Source organism: Vulpes lagopus, chromosome 3, assembly GCF_018345385.1.
Source record: "Vulpes lagopus strain Blue_001 chromosome 3, ASM1834538v1, whole genome shotgun sequence".
Taxonomy (NCBI): Eukaryota; Metazoa; Chordata; class Mammalia; order Carnivora; family Canidae; genus Vulpes; species Vulpes lagopus.
In genome coordinates, this window is record NC_054826.1 from 95486122 (window position 1) to 95498546 (window position 12425).

A 12425-nucleotide genomic window follows, 5' to 3' on the forward strand; every position below is an offset into this window, starting at 1 on the left:
AGGCAGAAACTAAAAATGAAAAAGTGGGGGAATCCCTGGGTGGCGCAGCGGTTTGGCGCCTGCCTTTGGCCCAGGGCGGGATCCTGGAGACCCGGGATCGAATCCCACGTCGGGCTCCCGGTGCATGGAGCCTGCTTCTCCCTCCGCCTGTGTCTCTGCCTCTCTCTCTATCATAAATAAAAAAAATAAAAAAAAAATTTTTTTAAATGAAAAAAGTGTCCTAAACTATAAACCACATTAAAAAGCAATAGTAAACTAGAAAAAATAGACCCAGGACGAGTACATACATCAATATACAAAGGGCACCAGGAGATGGTAGAAGAGTGACCAAAAACCACGAACAATACAAAAGATCAATAAACAGGAAAATAGTTAACCTCGATAACAGAATTTAAAACAGCAGTAAAATTCCATTGCCTATCAGATTGGCAAAGACGGGTTGAAAAGAGAAGAGGCACGAAAAACGAGGTTAACGCGCTCCCAGCTCTCCACCTCACACCGACCCCGGGAGCCGCGGGAGGAAGGGCCCGCGCGCCCCGTGCCCTTTGACCCCGGAAGTGCGGGCGCGCGGGGCGATGCCGAGGCAGGCGTGCTTCGCGACAGAGCCGTAAAGGCGCGTGGGATCGAAGCATGGCGCTGTACGCGACGGCGGCGTCTGTGCTGGCAAACGTGGAGAGCCGACGGGGCTCCATCAAGGGGCTGGTGTACGCCAGCAGCTTCCAGGTAGCGGGGTTCGGGGTTCGAGCCGGGCGGGGGGCCAGCCGGGTCGGGCCCCCGCCTCAGCCGAAGTTCTCTCCGCCGCGCGCAGAACGTGAAGCAGCTGTACGCGCTGGTGTGCGAGACGCAGCGCTACTCCGCCGTGCTGGACGCCGTGATCGCCAGCGCCGGCCTCCTCCGCGCCGAGAAGAAGCTGCGGCCGCACCTGGCCAAGGTAGCGGGGCTGGGCGGGGGGCGAGGCCGGGCTGCGAGTCCCTCCGGACCTGGTCTCGGCGCCTGACGTCAGCACGTCGCCCGCGTGAAAGGAGGTTGAGCGGGCTGTAACCGGGTCACTGTTTGAGGGGGGGTGGAAATGCTGTAACTTTGAGCCTAAGTGTGGAAGATGAAGAACAGAAGTGTTAAGTAGGGCAGCCTGGGTGGCCCAGCAGCCTAGAGCCGCCTTCAGCCCGGAGACCCGGGATTGAGACCCACGTGGGGCTCCCTGCGTGGAGCCTGCTTCTCCCTCTGCCTGTGTCTCTGCCTCTCTCTCTTTTCCTCTCATGAATAAATAAATAAAATCTTAGGAAAAAAAAGTGCTAAGTAGCCACGGCGGGGACTCTGACTCAAACGGAAGGGTGATGTGGGCAAGGAGGAGGGTTGGGACCCAGCGCTCCGCTGGTGAGCAGCCCTGGGGAGCGGAGCGGGACAGGAAAGTAGGGCACAGGGGTCAGGTCCCCGCTGTGTCTTTAATCGCTTGTGTGGTCTTGGGCAGAACACCTCACTTTTACGTGTCACTGCCTGGATGGCGCTTCCAGTTTCATCCAACACTGTGGAATTCCAGGACATTAATGCTTCGTGTTTTTTCTCTTTCTTTCCCCGTCCCCAGGTCCTAGTGTATGAGTTGTTGCTGGGAAGAGGCTTTAGAGGGGGCGGGGGCCGATGGAAACCTTTGCTGGACCGGCACCAGGCAAGGCTGAAGGCGGAGTTGGCCCGGCTCAAGGTTCAGCGACGTGTGAGCCGCAACGAGGACCTGTTGCAGGTGGGATCCAGGCCTGGCGCAGGTGAGCTGTAAGGAGTTGTGATGAGGGCGCCGGCTCTCAGGCCCTCAGAGGAGAGGGCCTTGCTCCTGTCCACTCACTGCTGATTGCTTCCTAGCCTCCCAGGTGCCTCGCTTTGTGCGTGTGAACACTCTCAAGACCAGCTCTGACGATGCAATTGATTATTTCAAGAGGCAAGGTTTCTCTTACCAGGGTCGGGCTTCTAGGTGAGCTGAGAACCCTGCCTGACTGCCCTTCTCTGGGGGGTGGGGGGGCGGTGGGGCGTGGGCTGCGGGCTGCCTGGGCCACTGGGGAACAGGGATGGGGGAAGAAAGAGGAGTGGTTGTGACTGCACTCTGGTTTTCTCAGATTTTCCCAGCAGTTTCTCCCTCCTCCAAAGCCTGGCTTCCTCCATCCCTTAGCACTGATTCACCTGGGAGTTCCATCCTATGTTCTTCTAATGTATTCCTCCGTTTCTCTTGCTCTGACTCCTGTTTCTGTCTGATTGGTGTCTCCCAGTTTAGATTTCTTCCCACCCTCAGGTTCATCTCAGTGTTCCACAGACACCAAAGCTACAGTGTGTGTCAGACTAAATTCATCTGATTTCTGCACCACCTTCTTTTTTAATTGTTAAACCATGTTTACCCAAAATTCAAGATTTAAGAGAAATCCTTCCAAAACAGTGTGCTTAAACATGCATTACTGGATTACTTTGCAGCATTTTTTTGTATCATTGAGGTAAAATTGACATGTAGTGTTAGTTTCAGGTAGACAGTGTAATGATATGTGTGTATATTCCAAAATAATAGCCACAATAAGTCTAGTTAATATTTGTCACCACTTATAGTTACAGAAAGTTTTTTTTCATCACAATGAAAACTTTTTTTTAGGGGTGGGAGGGCCAGAGGAAGGAGAGAGAGAATACCTCGTGCAGGCTTCATACCCAGCTTGGAGCCTTGCTCAGGGCTCTATCTCACGGAGATTAAGATCTGAGCCTCTGTCAAGAGTTGGATTTCTAACTGACTGAGCCACCCAGGTGCCTTTCCTTTTTTTTTTTTTTTAAAGATTGTATTTATTCGTGACAGAGAGAAAGGCAGAGACACAGGCAGAGGGAGAAACAGGCTCCATGCAGGGAGTCCAATGTGGGACTTGATCCTGGGACTCCAGGATCACACCCCAGGCCTAAGGCGGTGCTAAACCGCTGAGCCACCAGGGCTGCCCCCAGGTGCCTTTCCTTGTGATGAGAACTTTTAAGATTCCTTAGTGTCTTTCAGATATGCAGTACAGTATTTATTATACTTACCATGCAGTACATTAGATTCCTGGGACTTATGTATTTTATAACTGGAAATTTATACCTTTTGACCACCTTTACGCCTTTTTGCAACCCCCTCCCCCCCTGTAATCACAGATCTGTTCTCTGTATTTATGAATTGTTTTTTGTTTTTAAAGAGTTTCCACATATGAATGAGAACATACAGTATTTTCTTTCCCTGATTTATTTCACTTAGCATACTACTCTCAAGGTCCATCCATGTGATCGCAAATGGCAGTATTTTCTTCTTTTGGCTGAATAATATTCCTGTGGGTGTATAGATGCATGTACATACACACATACGTGTATATGTAGTTACGTATTCTCCATCTAACGGTTGACATTTAGGTTGTTTCATGTCTTGGCGATTATAAATCTGCGGTAAACAGAGTGCAGATATCTTTTTGAATTAGTGTTTTCCTCTTCCTTGCATAAATACCTAGAAATGGAACTGCTGGATCATATGGTAGTTCTATTTTTAATTTTTGATGAACCTCTATACTATTTTCTACAGTGGCTGTGCCAATTTATGTTCCCACCAGCAGTGTAAGAGGGTTCCCTTTTTCCCACATCCTCGACAACACTTGTTATTTCTTGTCTTTTTGGTAATAGCCATTCAAACGGATGTGCAGTGAGATCTCATTGAGGTGTTGATTTGCATTTCTCTGATGACTAATGGTGTTTAGCACCTTTTTGTGTAGCTGTTGGTCATCTCTCTGTCTTTGGAAAACTGTCTGTTTAGACCCTTTGCAAGTGTTTTCAATCACTTTTTTTTTGGCCATTGAGTTATAGGAGTCATTATATATTTTAGATGTTAACTCCTAATCCAGATACGTGATATGTAAATATTTGCATCTATTCTGTAGGTTGCCTTTTCATTTTGTTGATGGTCTCTTGTGTTCAGAAGCTTTTTAGTTTGATACATTCTCCTGTTTACTTTCGCTTTTGCTTTTTGTTTGGAGTCGAATCCAAAAAATCATTGCTAAGACTGATGTCAGGGAGCTCACTGCCCATGTTTTCTTCCAGGAGGTTTCTGATTTCAGAGGTCATATTTAGGTCTTTAATCCATTTGGAGTTAATTTTTGTGTGGGATGTGAGAGGGGGCTCCATTTTCATTCTTCTGTGCGTGGCTTCAATCTTCCCAACACCATTATCGAAGAGGCCGTTTTTTCCGTTGTATATCCTTGGCTCCTTTGTCATAAATTAATTGATGATATAAGTGTGGGTTTATTTCTGGGCTCTCTGTTCTGTTTCATTGATCTGTGTGTCTGTTTTTATGCCAGTACCAATACTGTTTTGATTTCTGTAGCTTTGTAATCTTGCTTGAAATTAGCAATTGTGATACCTCTAGCTTTGTTCTTTCTCAAGATTGCTCTGGCTGTTCAGAACCTTTATGTGCCGGGGTGCAGTTCATGCATCAACAGCTGGTCTCATCCTCCCAATGACGTCCCCCAGCACTCTAACCCTGCTCTTTAAATTCCACATGACCCTGTTTTCTGCTTGTGTCTCAAGCAGTCAGCAGGGGTTTCACTAGCTTGGAGGTGGCTCCTTTGGGACCTGTCTGGTGGCACTGGAGGCAGATGCCACAGTAGCAGTTGAGACACATGCAAGAGAAAACAGATTAAGACAGTAATTCTCTGGGGTGCCTGGGTGACTCAGTCAGCTGAGCATCTCCCTTTGGCTCAGGTCATGGTCCCAGGATCCTGGGATCAAGTGCCAAGTCCAGCTCCCTGCTCAGCAGTCTTCCTCTGCCCCTCCCCCTCTGCTGCTTTTGTTCTCTCCCTCCCTCTCTCAAATAAAATCTTAAAAAAAAAAAAAAAAAAAAAGACCATAATTCCTTAAACCAGTGGTAACTTCTTTCTCTAAGAACCCCAGGATCCAAACCATTGCATTAATATCACCTAGCCTGGAGGTGAGATCACTCAGGGCATTCACTTGTGTCCTTATGTGATTTAATAAAGATGTACGTGAGCAGACTCATGAGGTACAAACAGACAACACTGCGTTTGGACAAAGGCACCAGGGCTTCCTTGTGAGACAGTAATCATGTCCAAGGCCATCCTGTTTCTCAGGACAGCTTTTGTCATTAGAGACATTTCAGTGGTTGGTAAGGCAGGCTTTGTCAACTGCCACTCACGCTGTGCCAAATGAGTTTAGTAAGGGCTTCTGATGTGCTTTCATTTTCTCCAGTCCCGTGGCAGGAACAGAGGCACCAGGTGATGGGATCAGCAGACGATAGTGTGCCCATTTGGCCTCAGGGAGGGAGGCTGGCAGCTTCACTTTCTGGACAGGTTGTGCAGGCTACATGTACTGGCCGGGGAGGCATCTGGGTCAGGCGTGAGGAGATGGGGGCGGAATATGCCAGACTGCTCCCCTCCCCACCCCAGTGGTGTGTGCCCATCCAGGGGTAGTGTAGTTCCACAGGTGCTGCTTGCGGCAGGACAGCAGGATCCCACACGAGCTGCAGTAGCTTCCCCCCAGTATGGGGCCTTCCGAGCACGCGTTTCAGTAGATGACTCCTTTCGCAGGTGTGGTGGAGCCCCTGGTGTTCTCAGCAGCACAGCACGTAGGCCTACAGGAAGAGGGCAGTGGCTCTTCCCTTCCTGGTGCGGGGGGCGTCTCAGCAGAGATTCCCAGGTGGGTCTGTGTGGGAGCAGCAGGCCCTGCTGGTGGGTCATTCAGATGGATGAAAGCCAGGGACAGTTCTTGGTCCACCCGGCTATGGCTACGGCGCTTTTCACCTGGCAGTACCACAGTGTGCTCTCACATCCTTTCCTGTCTTCCAGCCCTGCTGCTTACAGGTTTTAGTGGTGATGGATCCTCCATATCATGTTCTTCTGCCCCACTGCACATCAGGACCTATGAAATGTGACCCCCAAATACTGTCTGGTTGAGGAGAGTACCTATACACGGTACTTTGGCTTTTTTTAGACTCCTGATGGCAGCAGGGCAGAGCTCAGGTTGCGCCCAGTGCCATGACCACACACACCAGGGTGTGCTCACAACCCTTACTTGCAGGGAGGGGCCAGTCTAGTCACTTTGCCCATTTCTTACTGGTTGGGAACTCAGGAGGACAGCCCCAGACACCTTTGGTAGTTGCCTTGGGCATGATTTAGAATACACAGGGCATGTTACAGAATTCACCAAATCGCTGTATTTCAAGGGTGGTCTGGCTTCCTTGGCAGTGTGCTCTCCCACCCGGGTGGCACGGTGGGCATGCTTCCTATACACCCAGTTAGCTGTCTGCCTAAAGGTGAGGTGCTGGGGCTCGTGCCTGAGCCAGGGCATCAGCTTCTTGGCAGCCAGGAGGAATCAGTGCCTTAGGAGCTGGGATGTGGAACACAGTGAGGACTGCCTTGGCCTCTTGCAGGTGAACCTGCACTCTTTTCATGTATCCTGACCCCACAGGGGCTTATTTGTGGCCCACCCTTCAGCTTCCCACTGTCCAAGCTGCAGGGTTGATCCCCTCACAGCAGCCCACAGTGTGGAGGAGGGTTAAGGGCCAGGGCTCATGAGCCATCAATGGCCAGAATGCTCTCAGTTCAGCCATGGCTGCCGCACCATGTTTCTCCCTGAGAGGCTTTGCCTGGAGGAGTGTGGTGCATACTACTAGAAATTTTTGCCCCTTAGTGGGGGGCGTGGTGGGGTGGGGTATCTGGTTTCTGTTTCCTGGAACTGAGTGTCTTGGGGGCACTCTCCCCTTCTGTCATCTCTGCCACAATGTGCAACCCACACCTTCCAGAGTCACAGAGACCTTGAATTCCAGTTGCTGCCCAACTTAGGAGACGGCCAGAGCTTTCATGTTTCAATGTTCCCTAGCATTTTGCCTTCTCAAAGGCGTCTTGCTCCCTGGTCCCCACTCCAGCACATGCCCTTTCTTTATCAGCTGGTTTAAGAGGCAGAGGTGCTGTGTGCCAGGTGGGGAGTATGAGTCCTCCAGACCCCAAAACTCCTACCAAGGCTTGCACACGTCTTTCACATTCTCAGGAGCTGGACACACGTGCAGCTTATCCATCACAGCGTCTGGGACGAGGTGTATCTTAGCCGATGAATTGACTTCCCAAACATTATGGCAGTGCCTGGGCCTTGAGTTCTGTGGGTTCACCACCCAGCCTTCCACAGATGCTTCAGCAGGGCCTGCAGGATGGCCTGCCACAGAGACATATCTTCACACGTCCACGTTATAGTGTGAATGCAGTGGGCCCATTCTCCTGTGTGAGAAGGACACGGGGGACAGGCCTCCGGCCGCCATTCTGTGACACACAGTGGGGTTGTGCAGGGAACCTCAGAGGAACACTTGAAAGGTCCATCGTTGCTCCTCATGTGAAGGCAGATTGAGCTTGTCTCTCTACTGAAAAAGACATTTGCTGAGACTAGCACAGCGTGGTTCCCTCCTAGTACCATGGCCAAAGTGTCTAGGATGGTGGCAGTGTTGGGCACAGCCACATGCACAAGGGTGGGGGCTACCTGGATTAATTTAGGGTGTCCTGCTGTTACCTGCCGGGAGCCTGCTGTCTCTTCTGTCAGCTGTATTGGGTGTTGGAAGGGCTGGGGGCAGGGCACTCCAAGCTGCTCTTAGATGGTTTCTCCTTCGACCCTGTGTGGTTTGTATCATTTGACACTCCGTCTGTGGGGGTGGCAGGCTCCCAGGTTCCCAGTTGGCATTTCTCCTCTGCACTGGTTTAACTCTGGCTAGAATTCACCCAGCTGTTTGACCTGGTGGGATACCAAGGCCCAGTGTGTTCCCTGGAAGTGGATAGAGACCCCACACTCTCAGGCAGGGGAGAGTCAAGGGACATCCTTGACTGGAATAATTGAGTCTTAAGGTTTTCCGCAGGTTGACCTCTGTTCTGGTGGGGGCCTTACAGCAATGAGGTCAAATCCTGTGTGCTTCCAGGTTACTTTCTCCAGACCCTCTACAGTCTATTGGGATAGCGTTTTGGCTTTTTGATTTCCCCTCTTGGTCCCGGGTCTTTCCCTTAGCACCCTAAATATCTTGTACGAGCGGACTCAGCGTTGATGTGAGCACCCTGTACCTGGAGCTGGGGGCAGGATGGAGAATGCTGGCTTTCCTTCCTGCCCTGATGTGGCCCTGTCATGGTCTTCAGAGACTGGAGTGCAGAGGGCTCTTCTCACTCCCAACTCCCTAATAATCCATTGTACCTCCTCTAAGATTCCCAGGGTCCCACATGGCTAGGAAGGTCCCCCTTATTGGGCCAAGTCTCCCTGTGGGCTAGAATAATCCAGTTTTTAAGGACATAAGTATCTTGAACTCCATGTAAGTGTCACGCAGCCCCAGCCGGAGGGCAGGCTGTGTGGCCAGGTGGCTCATTTTCTCTGCCTCCTGTGCAGTCAGGGAGAAGCCATTGCCCTGTGGCCCACTGCTGCTGCAGCTGCACCCCAGTGTGTTCCCTGGCCTGCTGGAACTCAGCAGCTCTGCCAGTAAGCCCAGAGGGAGGGGACTCCCTCACTAGGGGCCACCCTACTGGCCAGGGTTGTTCTTGCTGCTTTTGCTTCTCCTTGTATTGGGGTCCACTGCCCTGGGGTGCATCCGCGTGGCTGCCTGTCACAAAGGCAGCCCTTCTCTTTCTCCCTCCTTACTTCTCCAGCAGTTCGCTTTGCCACCGTGTGATCTGTGCAGTTTCTCAAACAAGTGCATTAAAGCAACCCATGCTTTCGGGGTGTCCCCATACCCACACAGCAGTCGATAAGCATCTGATGTATGGGCCACCCCTCCCCACATGGAAAGGTCACTGTTGCTGGCTAACTGGAGACCATCCCGGTAGATGCCTCTTTCCTAAGCCCTTTTCCTGGGTCTCCAGGCTGGCCACCCGTTGGTTTGCAAACTCAGGAGCTTCCTGGGTGTGATCTGAAATTGGTCCCCGTACATGGAGTGAAGGGAGCAACCAAGAAAGGCAGGCCACCCCACATGGGTAGGCAGCAGGTTTCCTAAGCAATGGGACTTACCTGTGAGGCTTGTCTTGGGTGCAGCGAGACGTCTCCACGTCCACCTGTCAGAATCTTGGAGTTTCTAGAGAGGCCTTCATGGATTCAGGGTCATGTGCTCCAGCTGGTCTCTACACTGTATCAGTTTGCCGAGGCTATGTTCTGGGGCAGCCTCCTTGGGCAGCCTCTGGGAGCGGGGGGCCAAGCAGGATGCCCCTGCCATACGGCTGCGGGGCCTGATCGCCCAGGTTCCGCTCCCAGCAGTGGCTGCATCTTCTCTGTGACCTCACCCGGTACAGAGTTCATCAGTGTATGGAAACAACAAATGCTCGTATATGGATTTTGTATGCTGCCACTTTACTAAATCTGTTTAAAAGTTCTCATGGTTTTCTGGTTGGAATTTTTAGGGTTTTTTACATATGTCATCTGCAAATGGTTTCACTTTCCGGTTTGGATGCCTCATTTCTTTTTCTTGTGTGATTTGCTGATTAGGCTCTGTTGATGTTGAGTAAAAGGGACAAGAGGGGTGTCCTTGTCTTGTTCTTGACCCTAGAGGAAGAGCTTCTAGCTTTCAGCCCTGAGGATGTTAGCTGTGGGCTTTTCGCATATGGCCTGCATTATGTTGGGGTGTATACCCTCCACACCTGCTTTGTTGAGTTTTTAGCATGGTTGGGGGTTGAATCTCGTCAGATGGGACGATCAGGATCTTTGATTTTGTGTATGTGGCGCCACGTATGGATTGGTTGGCAGAAGCGGTGGCATCCCTGCACTTTGCACCTCTAGCATCCCCCGTCTTCAGCTAAGGGATGGCATTGCCATCCCGCAGCCGTGTGGCCAGGCCAGCAGCTGAGTCCTTCGCGGCATGTCCACCCTGCCCATAGTGCCTTCTCAAGCATGTCCGCTATCTTTCTGTCCTCCCGGACCCTGCCTGCTATTTTCTGTCATTGTTGGCAGATGAACCTTCTGAGCCGGTCTCCCCATTTCCAGACTTCAACCACAGTTGACTGTAGAGTGATCCCCCATGCTGAAAATCTTGCAAACCCTTCTTTGGCTGGTCCTTGTGTCCTGGCCCCTGCTTCTGTCCCAGGCCCACTGCCAGTGTTTCCCTGGCTCCGCCACTTCCTTGGTCTCTGACAGCTCTGGGGAGTCCCCTCTGCCCCCTCCCTCTCCCCATCTCTTGTGGCGTGTTGCCTGGAGGCCAGAGTGATACGGGAGTGGCTGTGGCTTCTGGCTCTGCCCCTGGCTGGCTTGGGGACCCGCTCGCCATGGGCCAGGCGCAGTGCCCCATGCTCCTTCCCCGAGTTCAGGAGTGTGGCTTGTACCCTAGCCTGTCAGGGGAGGAGCCCCTGTAAAAGGTCCAGCCTGGTGCTCAGCCTGGAGGAACTCAGTGTTCAGTGCTTCTCCTTCTCTGGCAGCCTCGAGGACCTACGGGCCCTCAAAGGGAAGTGCTTTCTTCTGGACCCCTTATTGCCAGAGTTGCTGGTGTTTCCGGCCCAGACAGATCTTCATGACCACCCACTGTACCAGGCTGGTCACCTCATTCTACAAGACAAGGTAGGGCAGGTGGACGGGAAGGGGAGAGAGTGGGGGTTGGCGCCCACTGCCCCGCCCCAGTCACTGCTCCAGCCCTGTGCTCTGCCACTAGGCCAGCTGTCTCCCAGCCATGCTGCTGGCCCCACCCCCAGGCTCCCACGTCATCGATGCCTGTGCTGCCCCTGGCAACAAGACCAGTCACTTGGCTGCTTTTCTCAAGAACCAAGGGTGAGTGCCGTGGCCACTCAGGAGGGGGTGGGGGATCCTATACTTGGAAATCAGGAACTCTGTTCCAGTGGGGCCTGAGGCTGAAAAGGATGTTCCTTTAAGGAATTCCATCTGGACCTAGAGCAGTTGGTGGTGGTGCCCTCAGCTCAGCTTCCCAGTGGGTAGCAGGTGGGAGATAGGAATCCATCGGCCCTGGGCGTAGAATCCCCAGGTCAGGTCTCTAGACATTGTCCCTTCTTTTCTGGGTCCCGAGTGGACGTATTCTCGGTCAGATCTTTCGGCCCTTAGGTGCCCCAGGATTTGTTCCAGCTTTCCCCTTTTCCTCAGGAGGATCTTTGCCTTTGACCTGGATGCTGGGCGACTGGCGTCCATGGCTACCCTGCTGGCCCGGGCTGGAGTCTCATGCTGTGAGCTGGCTCAGGAAGACTTCCTGGCAGTCTCACCCTCTGACCAGCGCTACCGTCAAGTCCAGTATATCTTACTGGATCCTTCTTGTAGTGGCTCAGGTGAGATGGGGACAAAGTATAGTTGAAGGACCTGCAGCTCTGGGGTTGGCATTAGTTCTGACTCCTCACCTGGTGACCCCAAGCAGATGTTCTCACTTGTGAAGCAGGGATCTCGATGCAGAACGAGGCAGTCTACAGGTGACACACTTTGTCCTTAGGAATGCCAACCAGACAGCTGGAGGAGCCCGGGGCAGGCACTCCTAGCAAGGCACGCCTGCAGGCCCTAGCCGGGTTCCAGCAGCGAGCACTGCGCCACGCGCTCACCTTCCCCTCCCTGCAGCGTCTGGTGTACTCCACATGTTCCCTCTGCCAAGAGGAGAATGAAGATGTGGTGCAGGATGCCCTGCAGCAGAACCCAGGGACCTTCAGGTAGCAGGGATCCACCGGGTCCTGGGGAAGGGGCCTGCAGGCTTTTACCCAGAACTCCTCTGTTCTCCATAGGCTGGCTCCCGTCCTACCCTCCTGGCCCCACCGAGGCCTCAGCAGTTTCCCAGGGGCTGAACACTGCCTCCGGGCCTCCCCCGAGACCACGCTCACTGGTGGCTTTTTTGTTGCGGTACTGGAACGGGTAGAGGTTCCAAGGTGAGTGGGGGGGTGGGGGGTGGGGCTGCATGGAAGGTGCCAGAGGACCAGGATGCATCTGACTTAGGTACTTTCCTTCTTAGCTCAGTCCCCCAGGGTGAAGCATCGGCACCAGAACTCACTCTCAGCGCAGCCCCACGGAAAAAAAGGAGACCACGCCGGACTGTGGCCCCTCGCACACTGCCCCTCACAGAGCAGGTCTCCTGAGCTCTGCTGCCTTGGGTGGGAAGGAAGGAAGACCCTGGTCCTCCCCACAGCTCAGCCAGCAGTTTTTTGAAAGGTTCTATTGTTTTTATTGCCTTAGGAAGGAAAGCGGTAACCCTAGTTCTCCAGCCGGAGAGTGTGGATTTCCTTGTCCTCTGGGCCCCTGTTCTTGCTGGTGAGAGAATTCTGCCCACAAAAATAAAAGGCAGGACATGGTCTACGGTAGATCACAGTTTTTTTTTTTTTTTTATTCTTAATGACATAAGCAAGGAGAAAAATCTCACATTCATACTAAAAATTCCAACTAGACTCACAGGAATTAAGTCTTTGTCATGGAAAGTCCCAGTCTCCTGTTCCCGTCCAGTGCACGTACGCGTA

At 52.4% G+C, this 12425-nt stretch overlaps 1 protein-coding gene across 1 annotated transcript; it reads left to right on the top strand.

The window, feature by feature from the left end:
* Nucleotides 1-563: 563 nt before the first annotated feature.
* Nucleotides 564-12272, top strand: NSUN5 (NOP2/Sun RNA methyltransferase 5). The gene is made up of 11 exons (XM_041748904.1): nt 564-723; nt 809-931; nt 1583-1757; nt 1852-1960; nt 10410-10548; nt 10640-10755; nt 11083-11261; nt 11420-11630; nt 11703-11843; nt 11927-12041; nt 12148-12272. The coding sequence occupies exons 1-11, from the start codon at nt 631-633 to the stop codon at nt 12160-12162; spliced, it is 1416 nt and encodes a 471-aa protein (XP_041604838.1). The 5' UTR covers nt 564-630; the 3' UTR covers nt 12163-12272.
* Nucleotides 12273-12425: the final 153 nt, after the last annotated feature.

Coding starts and splice junctions, on each gene's coding strand:
- NSUN5 (XM_041748904.1), top strand. CDS start 631: ATGGCGCTGTACGCGACGGCGGCGTCTGTGCTGGCAAACGTGGAGAGC. Junction 724..808: donor TGTACGCCAGCAGCTTCCAG/GTAGCGGGGTTC, acceptor CGCCGCGCGCAG/AACGTGAAGCAGCTGTACGC. Junction 1,961..10,409: donor TACCAGGGTCGGGCTTCTAG/GTGAGCTGAGAA, acceptor CTTCTCTGGCAG/CCTCGAGGACCTACGGGCCC.